This window comes from Carya illinoinensis, chromosome 8 (assembly GCF_018687715.1).
Source record: "Carya illinoinensis cultivar Pawnee chromosome 8, C.illinoinensisPawnee_v1, whole genome shotgun sequence".
Lineage (NCBI taxonomy): Eukaryota > Viridiplantae > Streptophyta > Magnoliopsida > Fagales > Juglandaceae > Carya > Carya illinoinensis.
This window is the reverse complement of record NC_056759.1, coordinates 35,551,445-35,572,841: the sequence shown is the minus strand read 5'-3', so window position 1 is coordinate 35,572,841 and position 21,397 is coordinate 35,551,445. Positions and strand designations below refer to the sequence as shown.

Sequence of the window (21,397 nt, the reverse complement as noted above, 5' to 3'; positions counted from 1 at the left end):
ATTTGACATATTTTTGTTAAACTGTTATAGCATGTCAAATTGAGTATCTATAATGGCATGATATAATGACTTTGTATCCTTGGGAACTCTATTGAGAATTTTATAGATGGACTATATTGATTTTAAGGCATCATTGTTTCCAAATTTGTACTTTGTCAGGGCAAACTTCCATTGATATACTTCAAAAACTTGAAAGTTTTAAAGGTGGAGAACTGTCAGAAATTAAGATTTGTCTCCTCATCATCCATTGCCAAAGTCCCTTCACTACTTGAAAAATTGAAAATAAAAAGATGCAACAACATGGGTGCAATAGTTGTGGCAGAAGATAAAGACGGAATAGAAGATGGAGATGTAATATTGTTCCATCAACTGCAAACCTTGGAGCTAGAGGACCTTCCAGAACTCGTGAGCTTCTTTAGCACAAAAAGTTCATTCATGACTGATTGTGGGCAGATCATTACAGAGGGCAACCACAATCTTCACATGCCACTTCTACCCCATCAGGTACAAGAGACACTAATTACCAAAAAAAGATTTCATACATCGACATGAGTCCGTATAAATGTGTCAAAGCATATATACCGTACTATAAATCATAAACATTCCCAATGCTAGTGGCTTGCAAACCAATTGGCATCCCCTGCCCCTAAATTTTATAAATATGTGTACGTGAAGGGTATCAATATGTTAATAAAATAAAGTGATGAGTTGGCTCACTATAATACGAGGAAGATGCTTAAAAAATTATATAGGTAATAGATATCACTTTTATTAATAAAACAAAGTACTAAAAACAAAGAGGCAACTGTAAGAAGGATTGTCACTCTGCAACAAAAGTCATTAACTAATATGAGAATTTAAAATCCTGCAGCTTTGCTTCCCTAGTGTGAGAGAGTTGTATCTGGAAGGTCTGCCCAAAATAAAGCACGTTTGGAGTAAAGAGCCCCAGACAATGTTCAGGTTTCAAGCTTTACAAGATATATACGTTGGGAAATGCGAGAGCCTGACAAGTTTATTTCCAGCCTGGGTTCTTAGATGTCTCGAGCAATTGAAGAAAATTGTGATTGAGGATTGTGGGGTGGAGGAAATTGTTGCAGTTGAAGGAGGAGGAGGAGAAGCGGTAGAAAGGACATTGGTGTTCCCTCGAGTAAGTACTTTAGAGCTTAGAAATTTGAAGAGACTCAAGTGGTTTTGCAAAAGAGTGCATGTTTCAAAATGGCCGATGCTGAAACTGATGAAAATTGAAGGATGCGAGGAAGTTGAGATTTTTGCTTCAGGAGTTGTGAGCTTTGAAGAAACCATTAAAGAGAGGCAGTCAGAGATGTCCATTAAGCAGCCCCTTTTCTTGGTGGATGAGGTAATTAAAGAAACTAAATTAATTGGCTCTCTTAAGATTTTCACATTTACATCCCAATATTATAAAATCATTTTGATCCCTCCTTAAGTTGATAAATTTAATTAATTGATGTTTGCGAACTTTAAATTTAATTACAATATTAATCATTATGAAAGAATACTCAAATTTGATTACTAAAGAATAATGTTTAGTTAGTTGTTCCACAATATATAACTTTAAATGTAAAGCCACATATATAAACCAAAAGATCAGTACGTTATTCCTTATTTGGTTATAGCTGGTTCTGTCATGACGTTGGATCAATACCGGATATCATGTCTTAACTAACTATTGAGGTTGTATTGTGAAATCATTTTGATCTCTCTCCTTATAAAGTTGATAAAATTAATTAATTAGTCTTTCGAAAATATAGATTTAATTACAGTATTAATCATTATTAAAAAAAATACTCAAATCTCATTATTCTATATATCAGGTTGATAAAGAAATAATTAAATAATGAAAACAGAAAGAATTTTAAGTATTACAACGGATTTATAAACAAAATTATAATCTGTACAGAATAAATTACTTATATGATTTTTTAATGCATTAATTAAAATTTGAAATAACTTAAATTCATATTTTTATAAGAAAAAGTTTCTGTTTAGGTCTCAATTTTAAAAGTTTTAAACCCACGAATTAGATCGAGTCTCGTTGCTGGAAACATGAAATAAAGGTGTTGAAGTATTACCAACAAACAAAACATATGAAACCTCATTTTTAAGACTGGAAATTGTTTTTATCTTATTATATTTGTTTATTACAATATGATATTTCTTTCATTAAATTAGATGATGTATTATTAGTATGATCAAACTGCATGCGGACATATCGATGCTCACTTTTACAAATACATCAAATATATTTAATTCCACTCGAGCTGAAATATATTTCTTATAGTTTCTGTTATGTTGGATGGGGTATGTGTTAACCACTGTTCCTGTTCTAATTTATTTTATAGCTCTCGTTTCCGAGCTTGAAGAAGTTGTACATTTGGAGCTTGGATAAGTTGGAAATTATATGGCAGGATCAAGTGACCGCGAGTTCTTTTCCCAATATTCAAGAATTGAGAATTTCAGATTGTGACAAGCTGTTGCACGTCTTTCAATCTAATTTGCATACAACAAGAACATTGATACAAAGTCTGACTAGTCTACATATAAAGGACTGTGATTCATTAGAAACTATATTTAGAAATATGGAGGGGCAAAGTGGTAAAGAATCACAAGTTTTAATAGCTCCAAGTTTCGGATTGGAAGAAAGTATAGCAAGAGAAGAAGAAACAACCAGACATATTGAGTTCCCCACACTAACTGAAATGTCACTTGTTGGATTGCCAAAACTCAAGTGGATTTTAGAAGGGGTGCATACTAATTTGGAATGTCCTTCATTGAAACAATTAGAACTGGGGGGATTTGGACGAGTGATCAACATGATTTGGGCTTCAAAATTTCCGAGAAGCAGTAGTAGTCAAGAGAACCAACTCCAGACTTGCGTTCAACAACCCATTTTCGAGTTTGACGAGGTTAACAATCTCATCCTATCAACTACTAAATGTTTAATTTTCATATACAGAGAATTTTTCCCTTGCAATAAGTTCATGCAATCTTGTATTTAATTCCCTTCGTATATAGCCCTTGCAACATAAACCCTATCAATTAGTTAACCTATACATCATCATGAAGGAATTGAAGAAGATCGAATACCAACTCATCTTTATCTCATTAATTTGTTTAATGTTCGTTTTGATTCCTTTACAGGCTACGTTCCCCAACTTGGAGATTTTGTCATTGCGCTTCAGTAGAACAATATGTCCTAGCAGATTTTCAGATTTTCCTGCAGGTCCATCTTTTCCTATAATAAGGCTGCCAACTCTGTTGGAACTTAAAGTGCGGAGTAGTGGCTGGGAGGAAATATTCTCTCATGAACTTGTTGATCGAGAAATACGATTAAGACGACTATCGCTCAATCATCTACCTATGCTTATACATTTGTGGAAAGAAGACGGTACCCAACCATGCCCACTTTCTCATAATCTGCAATTTCTTAGCCTGTCAGGATGTGGCAAATTGAAAAACATAGTGCCATCATCGGTATCTCTTCACAATTTGAGAGAATTGGCAATATCAGATTGTCACGGATTGATCAATTTATTAACATCCTCAACTGCCAAAACTCTGGTGCAACTCAGTAGAATGACTGTAACTGATTGCAAAAGGATTACTGAAATTGTAGCAATGGAAGATGGTGAGGCAAATGTGGAGATTACTTTCAAAAATTTAGTATGCTTAGAACTTGATGGCTTACCAAACCTCACACACTTTTGCTCTAGACCTTATTCCTTTGGGTTCCCATCTTTGATAGAAGTAATTGTGAGATGTTGTCCTGAGATGAAGACTTTTTGTCACGGAGTCTTAAGTACACCAGAGCTAACAGCAGTATGGGATGATCGTCACCGTTGGAATTCGAAGCGGAATGTGCATTGGGAGGATGACCTTAATACCACTACACGTTGTCTTTGGGAGTCAAATCAATATGATACTCAATGCTTATTCAGAGAAAGGGTAAGTATATTCCCAACTTACAAAATCATGATTTTTTTTTTTAATCTTTGAATGCAATAATGATCCGTTAAGTAAAAGCAATCAATTATATATTCTCCAACTTAACACTCTATGGAGTTTAAATATATTAGCATTCGATCTAAACTTTGGTGTTTTTAGCACACTTAATGCTTATTGAAATAGATAATTAAGTATATATATTTTTCCATTAGGTTAAATTTTTGAAACAAGTAAAATTGGTGGTTTAACATTCATAAATCACACTAATATCTCATTCGTTATAGGTAATATTAAACATAGAGAAAACAGAGCTTTTATTTTATTTATTTATTTTTAAAAAAAGGTGGGGAAAGCCTAGTGAACGGGATGGCTTTGATATTTCTTTGATTTTTTTTCTTTATTTTTATGAAAAGCTTCGTTTATGATAATTTGATATTTGAAACTTTTATCTTTATAAATATGTTGTTTTCTGTCAATGGGAAGGTTGAGAATTCTGAAGAAGATGAAAATCATCCTTCAGAAGATGAAGATCATTCTGAGAATTCTGAAGAAGGCTAGAATGTAGCTTTTCCATTCAGAATTTGTGGATCCAATGGTGATATTTCTTTCTTTTGATGAAGTCAGTCAGGGCAGAGGACCCTTCATTCCCATTAATGTTTAATTATGGTTTGCTTGTTTTATTATGTCTTCTTTATTTTTAAATGTCTCTTATATGTACGAGAGAATGCCAAATAAAAAAAGTTTGACAATGTATTGATTTGATATAACTCCTCATGAAGTACTGTAGTTAACAACTCTGGTGTTGCCAACAAATAAACTTGAATTATAATCTTTTGATTATAATTCGACCATATGATCTCTGCCTTTTGATAATAGTTTTTATAATAGTACTGTGAAAAAGTTTTTATAATAGTACTGTGTTTTTCACCATTTTGGTTTGTACAAGATAAGTCTTTTTTTTACAAACTACTTAAGGTCATGTTTGGGAAATGAGATAAATTGTATCTCGAAACTTCCTATAATTTACTTTCCAAATATTACTGAAATACAAAATATTTTTTAATTTAAAATTTTCAATATTTTTATTTTATTATTATCTAATTATTATAATTTTCTTAAACTTCCAAACAAACACAAAAAATAATACAATTGGTTCAAATTTCAAAACAAAAATAATATCAAAACAATTTTTTAACATTATAATATTTTTATTCAACTTTTTCTCTCTCATTTTTCAAAATTTAATAAAGTATCTTAACTCAAACTATTTTACTACTATTAATGAACTATTTTATTATTATTTACAAAATTTTTATATCATCTCATTACCTAAACATGTAAATTTGAAGTATGACTTTTGGTCGTCCTCATGCTGCATGTTCAATATATAAACTTGTTTAGAAGGTATGTATTTTCCTTTGGGATATGGATATCGATATTGTGTAATATGAACTATTTCATCTAACAATGATAGAATATCAAATGGTACAATGTATCAAGATTTTTTTTTTTTTGTTATTATTATCCCTATCAATTATAATAATTTGACCATTTGATCTCTGCCTTTTGATTATCACTTTTTATATTAGTGTTGTGCTTTTCACCATTTTGGTTGGTACAGGATAAGTCTATATCTTTTACGAACTACTTAAAGTCATGTTTGGAAAATGAGATATATTGTACCTCAAAACTTCCTATTATTTATTTTCTAAATATTACTGAAATACAAAATACTTTTTAATTTAAAATTTTCAATATTTTTATTTAATTATTATCTAATAATTATAATTTTCTTAAACTTCCAAACAAACAAAAAAAATCATACAATTGGTTCAAATTTCAAAATAAAAATAATATAAAAAAATCATATCAAAACAATTTTTTAACATTATTATATTTTTATTCAACCTTTTCTCTCTCATTTTTCAAAATTTAATATAATATTTTAACTTAAACTATTTTACTAATATTTTTTTTATGAATTATTTCATTACGATTCACAAAATTTTCATCTTATCTCATTACCTAAACATGTAAATTTGAAATATGACTTTTTGGTCGTCCTTATGCTGCATGTTCGATATATAAACTTGTTTAGAAGGTTTGTATTTTCCTTTGGGATATGAATACCGATATTGTGTAATATGAACTATTTCATCAAACAATGATAGAATTTTAAATGGTACATTGTATCAAGATTTTTTATTATTATTATTATCCCAATCAATTCATATGATACGCTTTTTTGAACCTTTAACCATCTTCAAATTCATTGTCCTAATTGAACTTATAATTTAAAAAAATTCTGATTTGAAAATACTGTTAGTTGGTTTTCGGTTAGATTAATAGACAATATTTGAAAGCTAAGTAAGAAGGCATGTTATAATTTTCCTTGTATCTTTTCTAAATAAAAAATAGAAATAATTTCTACAATCTTAAAATATATAGACCCTACGTACTTCTTTGAAAAAAAATTGGAGAAATTTATAATTTAGATTTAAAAAAAAAAAAAAAATCAACCTTTTATGGTGAATTTCAATTTTTTTATTTAAAAAAAAAAAAGTCCACGAGCCTTATACGTCCTATAACTATATCTAGCATTGTTCAAAAAATATAAATAAAGAAGTGTGTTACTAATAAAAATATTTAAAAAAATTTACTTGAATTTTAAGTTTTACGTATCTCCTTTCCATCGTAAAAGAAAAATTGTAAGTATATTACTATTAGTATTCTATTCACAAAATATAAATAATTCTATTCACAAAATATAAATATTTTAACATGGAGAAAGGGAAAATTAATCGATTAATTTTTCAAAAACACTTATATTTACTAAGAAGAAAGAAAAGAGAAGGAAATGACAAGAAGTGTTAATTAAGATTATATCATATATGAATTGAATACATTGGCATCCTCTATATCCATGGTGTCTTTTCTTCTTTTTGAAAAATTAATTGATTAGTTTTCCCTTTCTCCATTTTAAAATATTTATAATTTTGTGAATAGAATACTGATAATAATATACTTACAATTTTTCTTTTACGATGGAAATGAGTTATGTAAAACTTAAAGTTCAAGTAAATTGAGTTATCAACTCATAACAAACAAGTAAAAACCACGTTAACCAAATACAGCTGCATCATAAACACTTATATTTACTGAGAAGAAAGAAAAGAGAAGCAAATGACTATGACACAATAGAAATAAACAACAATAACCATTTTATTCCGTACTTTAGTTGCGGACAAGCAATAAAAGGAAGTCCTGGGAAAGAAATAATTACCACCTGCAGAGGCTTAATAGAGGAAGGAAGTAGTTTTGGTCTTTTGAAGAGAAGAGTGTTCAAGCAATGTCTCAATGATAAGTGTTCAAGTCATGGATAGCTAAAGTATGAGCTAAATATCTCTAGCAAATTTACCAAAATATAAGTGTTCAAGTCATGCTAGAGACATTGAGACACTTATATCATTGAGACATCTAAAGTGTTCAAGTCATGGATAAACTCTTATCTTCTAGAAGTTGAAAAGAAGAGTGTTCAAGCAATAATTTCAATTATATTTTATTCTGCTTCAAGAAATTCTTGTTTGGTAAGTTCGACACAGTCTGTTTTTTCTTTTCATCAGAGTATAAATTGTATTGATGGAAGCTCTATAACAAAGACTGAATACATGTAGGAACCTCTAGCAAATTTAGCTAAAGTGTGAGTTATATAACATTTAATTGAATATATTTTCAAACGATTTTATTGTTTTACAGGAGATGACTGGAAAATATAAACATTAAAAAAGAGAAAGAGAGCAAAGAGAGAGGAGATGAATACCACGTCAGTTCACACTACCTCTATGTGACAAACCTGGGCTGCTTCACACTACCTCTATGTGACAAATTACATGCTAAGTGAGCAGAAACATATAGTATGGCTCCACTAATTGTTACCTATAAACAAAAGCCAGAATGCCTCAATACCATTTTGGAACACACTCATGATCTGCTTTTTACTATAAGAAAAGAATTCCATTGATATATTAAAACAATTAAAAACATTAATGATATATAAATAAGATATAATATGAATAACTAATGCACAACCATTATGATAAATAAAGAAAATCATGGAAATATTGTTTGGATTAGATAGGTATATAAGACTGAGTAGCCATAAGGATCCCATTACAGTAGAAAATCGTGTCACTGGAGTTTTTGAAGTTTTTTATTTCATGGAGGTTCTAAACTTGTTCTGCTCAAGGTCCTCACATTTAACTAGTTTGTCATCACCAGCAGAAAACATGTAAGTATGCTTGCTACTGACAGCAAGGCCTGCAAAAGAAAACACACTTTTTTACCCATCTTGTGCCCAATAATATAGCCATTAACCATACCATAATTGGGCACTAAAGTTTCTATAACATCAATAATTTGTTAGGAGCTGAGCTCGTATTTGTTCAATGTGTCCTGTTAGTGTGAGTTTTAGCCTTCCACTTCCCACATCCCATATCTGGTTGGGCAAAAATAACAACGAAAACACTCAGTTGTTGTTCCTTACAAAGAAATGTCACAAGTGAATGGCATTAGGGTAGTTGCATAATCATAATCTTTGGTTTTCAAATCACAGAAGAGATTGCATGACCAAAGTCAATTTGGAAATAAGAGACACTCAATCTCCTTAGCCACCTCGCAATAACTGAGCTTTGGAATAGAGCAGTTTTTTAGTTTAATTGCTACAGAGCAGTTTCTAAAGATAATAGTTACCTAACCATTTCCAAGTTTACATCAAGTAATGTTGAACCATCTAATCAGGATAATTGGGATAAACAAGACATTTTTGACTAGACAAGAAATTCTAACGTGATGCTAGACATTACTTGGATCAAATGCAATAGATCTCACCCATCCCAAGTGGCCACTGATGATCCACAGAAATGAAAATGCAGAATGTTAAAATGTAAAAGAAAAGATGCAGCAATTTAAAGTTTCTTCAGAATGTTAAAATTCAATTCCATTTCCAATGCTCCCTAACTGCATATTTGAAGAAAAATATATGATGACAAGTATTAAAGTGTATCTAAGCATAATGCATGTGCATTTCAACAATAGACTGCATGTGTGCCAAGATACAGAAATAGTTGTTTCCCAAATTAAGGCTCTTTGCTTATCGCCAACAAAATATGCTAAAACCATTGTTTGTTTTTTCTTAAATCATAATCATAAATCCCTTTGAAGAGATTGGTTGTCAAATTAACCATTTTTCGTTTATCCCCATCATAAATAAAATAAAGAAGCTAAAACCTTTCAGATGACCCTGAAGCAGAAACAACTGCAGTGCTTTTGATGGAACCATCTCACATTGCTTCAACCTGAATGGAAGTGCAGGAAGCTTTGAGGTAAGAGGCGCCCATTTTATAATTATTGTTTCTTCGTCTCTGATGCAACATTGCAACATTTTGGTTTGCATCTACTGGCGTTTCCACAGAACTATCGCCATCTTGTTTGCCCTCTTGCAATACTGTAGTTAATCCCTTTTTTTTTTTGTTTAAACCTGTGTATCTCATCATTGTCTGTTCTTAACAAATTTAATATTTATCTTTTTTGCTTTGTTTGATTTTTTTCTTCCTCTACCACTTCTGGTTATGAATAGTGTCATGGTCAGCCAATTAAGTAAGAAGTTGGTAAAAGCATTAGTTGATAACCATGACACATGCAAAACTGTTATATATATACAATCATTTTAGAAAGTCTTTATGGTCCTTCAAAAATTTTTTTAAGTAAATGAAAACGACAAAAATCAAATGGATTGATCGAGTTATCACTCAATACTCTTCATAATGCTATATGTTACACTCTACGTACGATGCTTTTTTTCTTCCTTGTACAATTGTTAACATAATGAAAATAATACCTACCGTTATAAGACTCACATTGAAATCAAGTGATTTGTGATTGTTGCATAGCATTAGTATCATCCTAATGAAAACTACATGTTCCTACTCCTCAAGCAACGCATTGAGCTTCTAATTTTCAATAGGTCGAAGGAGTTGAAGGCATCATGTCTGCTTATGCAAGTGCTCTACATAATGTTAATCTGGCAGGACTAACGTTGTTTGGCCAAGTGATTAAAACAGCTGCTCAAATTGCAAGCCAATCCGTTTCATACAACAGCAAAAAGTACTTTGTCTTGCTCATTATTACGGTAAATAGAATAATTAACTTCATTTGTTGTCTCTTTCCACCTTCAGTCCTTCATTTGGTAATCAAATAAATTGTCACATTTTCTACGATGGAGTCCTTACAGACCTGCAAGAAACGAAAGACGCTTTGGTGAAGGCATCTGATCTTCCACTATCAATTCTTGTAGTGGGAGTGGGAGGTGCAGATTTTGGACAAATTGAGGTATGACATTGTTTTCCAAGAACTTGAACTTACGCTCGTGTTAATCTGTCATCTAACTTAAGTTTTTGTAACAGGTCCTTGATGCTGATAAAGGACAACGATTAGAGAGCTCTACAGATTGTGTTGCTACATGTGACATTGTACAGTTTGTTCCAATGCGAGATGTTCATGGTAAGTACATAATGGCACGTGCACATATGGAGCTAAAATTTGGTCCAGATGCATGTTTCTTTGCCAAATTGAGGGAACTGTCATAAAAGGTTGTTCCTAAGAGCTTGTGGTCTTGTGACTGAGAGCCATGGTGGTAATGATGCAGGAGTGTTGGGAGAGTCCCCATGCTCACATCTTCCCTATTCTCAGAATAATAAGCAAGAACAAATGTTTGCTTCTAGCAAATAAGAAGAGAGTTTGTTTCCCAAAAAAGGAAGGAAACTGTTGACGAAGGTGACACATGGGCCTCATGCACCAATCAGAATATTGATCTTGTGGTGGTGGATGGTAGATCAGCCAATAGCCAAATCAAAGATAAGGCATGTGGAGGTCATAAGTGGATTGACAAAAACAAATTGAGAGTTTACATTTCCAGCAAAATGTTGCCAGGGTGCAGAAAATGGAGGTGAAAACGAAATTAAATGACTGGAAAACACTTTAGGGACTTGAGGTGCAAGTAAAGAAGAGTTAACTGCCGAAAAGAGAGCAAGCGAGGGCTGGCGAGTGCCACCGATGCTTGTCGTTGTTGGCGAGTGGCAATATGTGTGGTTGTTTGGTACCTGAGTGCGGTGGCTATGGGTGATCAAATGGTGGGCTTGTGGTGGTTGGAAACGGTCGGACAGTGGTAGAACTAACCCCCAAGACCTAACAAAATAGAGACAAAAGAAGGAAGAAAATGAGGGGAAAGTTTTTTAAAAATTGGGGAAATAGAATGAGAAGATCTAGATTGGAGAGAAGATTGAGGGAGGAAGGAATGAGGGAAAGGGTAGGGAGAAGTTGGGACATACTTCGTTCCTCGCAGCGTGAGATTGGGAGGGAGAGTTTTTTAGAGACAATTAAGAGCTTTTTTGTGGGGAGAGAGAAAACAACAAAACCACATCATTGATTACAATGCCTAGTTAGATAATTATTCATTGGAGTGAAGAAAGGATTAAAGGGTGGGTTTGAACACTGAAATTGTGTCTGACACAAGAACTGCTGTTGCCATGCACCACTGTCTTGGTCCTTCATTTTGCATGTTTATTTTTAACTCTTTATGGATTAAACATTGACCGACCAAGGTTGACCAACACCAAACAGCTTGGCTCCTTCATTTACAACCCAAAAGTCAGTTCAACTTCATTTTTCCGTTGACGTTTGTATCATCTGTTTGGGCCTACTGACTTTTGTATCAAATGGCATGAACAGTTTCGTTTTACTTTTATCTTGTTGCAGCTGTTTTGTTTTTGCTTCAACCCCCATCATTTAACTTCAACTATAATATAGTCGTTGTGTGCCATGTGTAGGTGGGCATATTTCTGTGGTCCAGGCCCTTTTGGAAGAGCTACAAGACAATTTTTGACATACATGCGGTGTAGAGATATCAAGCCACACCCTCTCCATGAAACCCAAGCGTATAGTAGTTGAGTATATGTACCAACTCCACAAAAGGTCGACACACACAAAGGTTGGATAGGGTCAAATAAGGTATGATATATACCATTGATCAACAGAAACTGCCAAGGTTTTTCGAAGTATATCCCACCGATAGATTGACCTACCTGAAAGTAGGTACTGTTTCCTTTTTCCTTCATGGGTGTGGGCAAGGAGTTATAGTTTTAATGCCAAGAATGAAATAGGAGGTTATATGAGATTGTTCAACATCCCTGTCTCCCCTCGGAAAGAAACTCACACCGAGAGTCCTTCCCTCTTCCTCTAACGCTTGTCTCTTCTTTTGCTCTAAGTTTTTATTTTTAATTCGCGTGAGCCATTAAAGGCTAGATACAATGTATTTCATCCATTCCACAATCTCACTTGCACACCACCAATGGAAGCGTCAGTTCTTCATCGACCTCTTCCACCATCCAAAAGAAGTCTTCCGCCTATGCGTGGTTGTCAAAAGCCATTTGCAGCACATGTAACAATTACCACATGCATGCTGCCCGTATGGTATTGATTTTGGCCCTTTTTTCAAGCCACTCTCTTATAGTTGGCTGCTGGTTGGCTTACTAGCATTTTTTTCCTTATTTTCTTGATTGTTTTTTTTTTTTTTTTTTAATTTCAAAAACTTTGATCTTCAAATCTAGGCTCCAATTGCAGCCATGCATGCACCACCCAAATGTCTCCTCATTCATTTTTTTTTTATCTAAGAGCCAGTAGCCACACACATAGTAGCCCTGTCCCAAGTTTATTAATAAACCCTCACTTTTGGCGGAGGAATACCGTGGAACAAGAAAAACACTTGGGGGTTTACAAAGATAAAACTCTAAAAACTAACCCAAAACCAAGTGTCAAAAAACCAAAAACCAAAACCAACAAACAGCCCCTGCTAAAACAAAACAACAGAACCAAAAAACCAGCCCTATGACTCAAATTCTAATATACGGAAGTGCCAGTTTATCAGTCCTTATCATACCTCGTAAAAGAGGAGGGACCATAACCAAGGACTCCCAAATAGCAGCACAATCCTCAGATGCTAACTTGGCCAAGAAATCAGCAGGGCTATTGCCTTGCCTATAAACATGTCGAATGGAGAAATTTATGTTTCCTAGCAAATCCATAAGCTCAATCCAATAATCTTCTAAATACCAAATGGGGCAATTGGAGGTCAAAATCCAGTTTACAACAACCATAGAGTCCATCTCTATTTCTACATTTCTGAATCCCATACTCTGTACATGTTTAACTCCGTGCAACAAAGACATGAACTCAGCATAGTTATTAGTACCTTACTCAAGAGGATAAGAGAAAGCTAGGATCAGATTACCTCTAGAATCGCGAATAAGACCACCAGCACCAGCCTTTCTCAAGTTCTCACGGCTACTCCCATCAATGTTTAATTTTACCCAACTTTCCTTTGGCCAAACCCAGCAGACAATTCTAGAAGATCTACACTTCTTCCACCTGTAAGGAATACACAAATCAGCCAATAAAATGTTCTCACATCGAGATAGTGGTTTTAAAACCTTTAGCTTTGCACTTATTTTAGCAATCCAGAATTTAATGCTCCTCCATATGTCCTCTACCGACTCCCATTTTCCCTCCATACGAGCACGACACCGACGGATCCATAACCTCCAAGTGACAATAATAGGGATAATACCCAAAAGCTGACCCCTAAACGATGACATGGATGCTTTAGCAAACCAAGCAGTGACAGTTTCCATCCAGGTATTATGTTGATGCCGAAGGAAGCCCACTTGCACAGCACATTTCCTCCAAATAACTTTCGCCACTTCACCCATAGCCAACACATGATTCATGTCTTCATATTTCCCATGTATACAGCAGTTACATTTAGAAACAATAGGAATTCCCACACTTCGAATTTTGTCATCGACAGTAAGAGCATTATTATGACTCTTCCACATAACAGTTGCCATATTTTTCGGGATACACGGATCCCATATCCATTTAGCCCATCTCATCTTTGGTGCTTTTACCCGAATGACCTCCCAAGCACTCTTAGAAGAGAAATTCCCATCCTCCTTTTCCACCCAAATAAGTCGATCATCCCCATCCCTTAGACTACTAAAATTATTAACAATATCCTGCGCCTTTTGGGTACCCACTAACTGACAAAGGAGATCCCTATCCTAGCCACTTGTCTTGTAACATTCATATACTTTAATTTCTGGTGCCACTATAGGAACAGAAACCGCCAAAGGCTCATCGCCTATCCATTTATCCAACCAAAAAGAGATATCCCCTCTCCTCGGTTTCCATTTATAATGCTCAATAACATCTGGAATACTCCTTATCACCATCTTCCAGAATCTAGATCCTTTGTTTGGGTCAACCACAGAGACATGATTCTGCTTTATGTATTTGGCCTTGAAAAATCTGGACCAAAGAGAATTTGTCGTTAATAATCTCCAAACAAATTTCATATGAAGAGCTTTTTGTACCTCATCTAAATTTCGGATGCCAATTCCGCCCTCTTGTACAGGAACACACATCGAAGCCCAAGACTTCCAATGTTTCTTCGGTCTTCCATCTTTATAACCCCAAAAAAAATTACTAAAACATCTGGATATGGAGGATAGGACAGATTGAGGAACCTGCAAAATAGATAGAAGATGAATGGGAAGACTACCAAGCACATGCTTTAAAAGCAAGAGGCGAGCTCCATTAGATAAAAGGCGAGAATGCCATCCCCCAATTTTATCCCTGATCTTACACAGAAACTCATCAAAATGAATCGCCTTTAATCTACCAGACACAATGGGAACCCCCAAGTATTTGAAAGGGAGCAACCCTTCCGAAAATCCAGATATACTCAGAATGTTTCTTCTCCTAGAACGAGAAACAATCTTCGAGAAAATAATGGATGACTTCTCTTTGTTAACTCGCTGTCCAGACCAACTCTCATAGATTGTAAGAACCTCAGAAATAGCCCGAATCGACCTTTTATCTCCATTTGCAAAGATCATAATATCATCAGCATATAATAAATGTGAAATAATAGGTGCCCCTCTTGGATGCTGAAAAGGGATGATCCTTCTTTCTTGAAAATTCTTTTTCAATAATCTAGAAAAAATTTCTTCCCCCAAAATAAAAAGATAAGGTGACAAAGGATCACCCTGTCTCAGACCTCTCCCTCCCTGAAAAAAACCTTTCAGAATTCCGTTCATAACAACTGAAAACCAAGGCGAAGAGATGCATTGACGTACCAAACTACAAACTCCCTCTGAGAAACCAAAACTAGCCAGAGCATGGATCGAGAAATCCCAATTCATACTATCATAAGCTTTGGCCATGTCTATCTTCAAAACCACATTACCACCACGAACAGGTTTATTTATGTTTTGGATCATCTCCTGTACCAAGCTCACATTTTCAAAAATGCTTCTCCCAGGAATAAAAGCTCCTTGTTCCTCTGAAATCAAACGAGGTAGTAAAGGAGCTAGCCGATTTACCAGAATTTTTGTGCATGTCTTATAAAAAACTGAGCACAAACTAATAGGGCAAAATTTATCAAAGCTTTTCGGGTTATCAACCTTTGAAATCAAAACCAAGAAAAGAGGCTGTGAATTCTCGTGGGATTTTGCCTCCTCTAAAGAAATCATGAACACCATCCACCACATCCATGGCAATAATATCCCAACATGCTTTATAAAACCCTGATCCGAACCCATCAGGGCCCGGGCTACTATCAGTAGGAATGGAAAAGATAGCTTGTTTTACCTCTTGGATTGAAGGAAGTTTACATTGTCATCCTCCTGAATGACTAGATCAATGAGAGAAGATAAATCCTGGAACGGGAACTGATGATTAGATGCCAAGAAATTCTGAAAAAAATCAACAGCACTTGTATGTACCTCCTCCGGAGTTTTCAACCATACATTTTCGCTAACTTTCATCTGTCCCACCAATCTATGATTTTTTTAAGCCATGGCCTGGAAACATTTTGAGCTTGCTTCTCCCGAATTAAGCCATTCTTGCTTGGCTTGTTGAGCCAAACGAATCTCTTCTCTAGTATTCCACATGTCCAGTTCGAATTTGGTAGTTAAGAGATCCAATTCTACATCTTTAGAATCACCCAACTGTAGTTGTTCCTCCAAAACCTGCACTCGTCTTTCCAATTGTTTAATATGGAGCCCAGTCCAGCCAAAAACAGTATAATTCCATCCACGAAGAGCCCCTTTCAACTTTTTCAGTTTTCTAGCCAATTTAACCATCCCACCACCCTCCTGTACCTCCTTCCATTCATTATTAACAAAATCATAAAACTTTTCATGTGTTGTCCACATTTGTTGAAACTTGAAAGGAACATGTCCATACCTCCTATTTTCTGGACTTAAATCAACCTGCAAAAGAGCATGATCAGATGACAACTTAGGCAAATAACTGCCTTCTGCCGAGGGGAAAGCCAAAACATGAGCAGAATTCACAAGGGCTCTATCCAACCGTGCCCAACATCTCGACCTCCCTTCATGACCATTACACCAAGTCATTTGATTTCCTTGGAATCCCAAATCTGATAATCCAACCATGTCAATGAAATTATTAAATTCCTCCATTGCAATACGAGGGCGAGGATGTCCTCCAATCCGCTCCTGGTCTGACCTGATGATATTAAAATCCCCAATAACCATCCATGGAATTTGCGAGACATGTAAATTACATAAATGATCCCATAATTGTCGACGTTCCCCATAATTACATTTTGCATATATAAAAGAAATCCACAAACATTTCCCATTTAACTCTAAAGCTATAGTAATGCTTTGAGAAGACAAACTCATCACAGAAAGTTTCACATTTTTTGACCATAGCACCCAAAGTTTACCCCCTGCCTCTTTATTCGAAACACTACCTTCAAAATAAACATCACGCTTCAAACGATCAAGATGCTGTCCATCAACAAAAGGTTCAGCAACTGCAAAAACACAAGGTTTTCTAGATCTCACCATCTTCAACAACCTTTTTCTAGAGGTTCCAAGACCTCGTACATTCCAATATAAAATTTTCTGCATCATCAATTAAAACGTGAAGGCCTGCTTCGAGCCCTTTTAGACAATCTGACTTTAACTTCCTTTCCCTCAACAACAGCTTTGGTTAATTCTTCAGGGTCTGAAATAACTTCTTTGGTTGATTGAAAATGAGCAATAGGTTGTACACCCTCTGAATCAGAATGAGAGGACACTCGTTGGTTATCATCAACGTGGGCCTCTATTTGAACATCATCATTATCCATCAAAGGTGGCATTTCTGGATCAATTTCATCATTAATCTGAAAACCAAAGTCCTCTACGTGATTCGTCCCTCGTGCCTCTTCATTTACTTCATCATTCTCTATCGGACCACCTACCACAATCATCGACCCCAATGGAACACCTCTTGACAACCCCATCTCTTCCTCCCCCCTCTCAATACTGATATGTGTATCCTTCACAATTTGACACACATCATTTTCCTGCACAGAAAAGACCTCTATAATCATAATGTTATTCCCTTCATGTACTCCTTTCAAACTCTCAACAGGAACTAATTCTGGAATCACTTCTCCTTCTTCAACTTCCTCACTCATAATTTCTGCATTATCCACCATGGCTGGCTGATTATCTCCTATAAGAATTCCTACCTTCTCCACCATTTCTGGTTGAGTATTATCAGGTCCAACACTCTCCGTTTGGTTGTTATTTTGAACCAGAGCCTCTAAACCATTCACAACAGTCCCTACTTGCTCTGGTTCTGTTACTAAGCCACCTGATACTTTCTCCTCCCATTTTTTCCCATTCTTATGAAATTTTCGCATGCCTCTATCCCCACCAACTTTACAAGTCTTCTCATTATGCCCTTGGACTTTACACTTAACGCAGAAAGCTGGGAGGGTTTCAAAAATGATTTCCTGTAACCAACTAGAAGAAGAGCCAGGGGATCCAATCCAGAACGATCGGATTGGAGGCTTTGCAGCATCCATTTCCACACAAACACGAGCACCATCCGTTCGTGTGGCACACCGAGTAGAATTATCTCGGCAAATAAACCTCCCAATAGGTGCAGTAAATATTTTTAGAAAAGATGAATGAAAGAAGTTAGGTGGCAAACCTGGAATATTGATCCAAACAGGGACCAGAGAAGGCTCCTCATCTTCAGAAAATTCAGTCGACCATCGAAAAGCCCTATAATGGACTCCATCAATATCGGTTACTTCACGAGACAACGCTTTGTGTAAATCGCCCTCTGATTGAAATCTGATAAAAACATTCCTTGGTTTGCTCATAGAAGACACAACCGGGAGACCAGATAATCCCCATCTAGCACGAATAAACGATCTGATAGCATCAAGAGAGGGACGGCGCCGAAGGAATTTCAATACCAACGAGAACCGAAACGGTTCTGCTGATCGTCTGATTTCCTCTTTGGAGAATACAAAACAGAGCTCCCCATCGACAAGCTTCGGGGTCCTGAACGGCACTTCATACGGAGGGATCGGCTGGGGGGCCACCGAGACAAGGTCCGCAAGAGTCCGAGAACGGCCCGGCGGAGCCTCAGTCCCTCCGGCGGCCATAAGATAGCCGCACGCAGAGAAACCCTAAAATCGCCAACCAAATGCCCTAAACTCTCGGAGCTCAAGTACCTGTCAGCCTGACTTTTCGAATCGAGGATACCCATCTCCTCATTCAGTTTACGACTCACTCTTCTACTATATTGATTAATGCGTGCATAAGCCATGCGTGTTGTTGTCTGTACACGCATGGTCCTCATGTACCGCCACACCAACACAACATGCTCTCCCCTTCACGGCCCTACCTAATCTATACCTACAATTCTTTAACTTTTATCTCCTCATTGGTTTTCTTCAACTATGGGACCGGACTAATTATCTGATATCAATTTTCAAGTTGTGTTTATTTTCTTGTTTTATCAGTTTTTTTAGGGTGATTGAGGGGATATCCCATCCCCTCAAGTTCTATTCATGTTTTCTTTACTAATGTAATCATTTCTTCCCGAAGAGCATATATTCAAAGAAATATTCAAAGAAACTGGTAAGTGTATCAATATTATTCGATTGCGAGCTTTTACACCAAGTTTTTCTCTTATTACATATAATTGTACAGATGGCTTTTTTCTTTTGGCTGTAAGAATCCCAATCTAGAGTTTAAAGAGCTAAGCTCAAATAAAAGATTTATGATTTCCAAAAATTTATGATTTCCTTTTTCTTATTTTAGACGTAAGACTAGTTGATCATCAATCTACCCTAAAGTTTTTGGGAGAAAGCAAATTAGATTATACCATTTTCTTTTCAATTACTTCTTGGATAATGATGTTGATTTGTTTTTCTTTGTATTGTGGATCAGGTCTTTGCATTGGGTATAATCTAATTGAAAAAAGCACGCAAGAATTCATTAGGGGGGAAAAAAACTAGATACACCTTGGAAGAGAAATTTTGAAAAAGGAAATTATATAGAAAAAAGAAAATACTTGGATTGCATCTGCATCATACCCCATAATCATATCAATCAATGGGGTCATCCAAGGTTTAGTTATGATAAATAGCTTGTTGGTAGCCAAGCCACCATCTATATTTTGAAAGGATCAAGTTTTTACTTGAAGATTTTAAAAATAAAGAAACCCAAAAAGGCAGATCTACAAATACAGAAATTAAGGTCTACAAACATGAAAAATTAGATCTACAAACACATATACTCATATCTACAAATACAGAAACTCAGATATAGTCAAAGTGGGCAATGACCAACGAGAGAGGAAAATGATATATAAACATAGAAACTCATATCTAGCCAAAGTGGACAAGAGAGAGGAAAGTGATATACAAACACAAAGAGAGAGAGAGAGAGAGAGAGAGAGAGAGAGAGAGAGAGAGAGAGAGAGAGAGAGAGAGAGAGAGAGAGAGAGAGAGAGACGTACCAAGTAGCTAGAAAAAATTGAGAGAAGAAAGTAATGTTAATAGACGGCGGCCACTGCTAGTCATCGATGGCGATGGATTGATTTTAAGGATGCTAAGGCTTCGGGGAGAGAGAGAGAGAGAGAGAGAGAGAGAGAGAGAGAGAGAGAGAGAGAGAGAGAGAGAGAGAGAGAGAGAGAGAGAGAGAGAGAGAGAGAGAGAGAGAGAGAGAGAGAGAGAGAGAGAGAGAGAGAGAGAGAGAGAGAGTGAGTGAGTGATAAATCGAGTCTGAAAGGAAATTGATTTTGTTTTCTGTGGAATTTGGGGAAGGGGAATTAATCCTACAACCTCGAGCTACGGTCGCATCTACCTATCTGCCTTCTTAAAATTCATTTCAATTAAGGTCGGTTACGGATATATGGGTCAATAACCAACATCCGGCGGGATAGAATAATATTCTACTTGCCCGGGTCCAATCCATGCGGATAATATCCCAAATTTCCAGATTCCGAACTAGACCAGAAAAAGAAGAAAAAAAAAATGCTTGTCCATACTTGCAACCTTATCAACAACCAAGAAATTCCACGATAGGATATGTGTGAGTTTGAGGTTTATATAAGCATTAGATTGAAGCTATTTGGTTCTAGATGGGAAAACAATGTTCACAAGAGTGAAGGATCAGGAGACGGAGGGACACCATCCAGGCGCATGGGAGGAGAAAAAGAGAATGAAAGAGATTTGTGAGAGACAAGGCTTTTGTAGACAGGGGGAGGACATGGCCTAAGTAGAAGAGGAATGGAGAGGGTTTTTGTATCTGTATTGGCATGGCATAATATTCCAGATGAAAGAAGAACAAAACAAACCTACAAAGACTGTACGTGCGTAGCACATCCTGATCTTTGGCGACTTTGGAAATTAACAAGTCTTCCCCATATTCGACTGCCAACTCTTATTCAATTTGTAGTGCAAGATAGTCTTGATTCTCAGATATTAAAAGATGTTGCATCGTTTAACTTTATATTTACTTGATTGTGGCATTGTGCAATGTCTCGATTTGCACAATCAAATTACAAACCAGTTTTGGAGTACAAGTTGTATTTATATATATATATATATATATATATATATATATATATATATATATATATATATATATATATATTAGGTTTGGTGGGCTTTTCATCTTAATAAGTTGATCAAACTTGCTTACCGAAAAAAAAAAAATCGATCAAACTTGATTTTCTACTTAGTGTGCATTTTAAGGAAATAAAAAAAAAAAAAAGTAGAGCAAAAAAATTAGAATCAATCACGCGACATAAAGTTTACATGATTCAACAATATACTTACATCCACATCTACGAAACTGCAAAAAATTTTCTTTAGATGATAATAAAAAAAAAAATACAGTTTGATGATTGTAAAATGTTTAATATTATATATGGTAAGCCCTAATTAGCGGGTCAGATTGAATTAAGAGCCAAAAAAGGGTAAACAAATTTTAGG

At 35.4% G+C, this 21,397-nt stretch overlaps 1 protein-coding gene, 1 long non-coding RNA gene and 1 pseudogene across 7 annotated transcripts in view; 2 read left to right on the top strand and 1 right to left on the bottom strand.

Moving 5' to 3' along the window:
* Window positions 1-4,816, top strand: part of LOC122319131 — a 210,960-nt gene extending 206,144 nt beyond the window's left edge. For all 6 annotated transcript variants that reach the window (XM_043137050.1, XM_043137055.1, XM_043137051.1 and 3 more), the window contains 5 exons: window positions 160-504; window positions 872-1,357; window positions 2,361-2,924; window positions 3,160-3,963; window positions 4,447-4,816. In XM_043137050.1, the coding sequence (XP_042992984.1) occupies window positions 160-504; window positions 872-1,357; window positions 2,361-2,924; window positions 3,160-3,963; window positions 4,447-4,521 (2,274 nt within the window). In that variant the 3' untranslated portion in view covers window positions 4,522-4,816. The remainder of the gene's footprint in view (window positions 1-159; window positions 505-871; window positions 1,358-2,360; window positions 2,925-3,159; window positions 3,964-4,446) is intronic.
* Window positions 4,817-8,062: 3,246 nt separating this feature from the next.
* On the bottom strand, window positions 8,063-9,297 carry LOC122319138. Its single transcript, XR_006245008.1, has 2 exons — window positions 9,250-9,297; window positions 8,063-8,280 (listed from the first exon to the last, which is right to left on the bottom strand). It is a non-coding gene; the product is annotated as an uncharacterized LOC122319138 (long non-coding RNA).
* A 2-nt stretch (window positions 9,298-9,299) lies between these two features.
* LOC122319136 lies at window positions 9,300-12,650 on the top strand (annotated as a pseudogene).
* The last annotated feature ends 8,747 nt before the right edge of the window (window positions 12,651-21,397 follow it).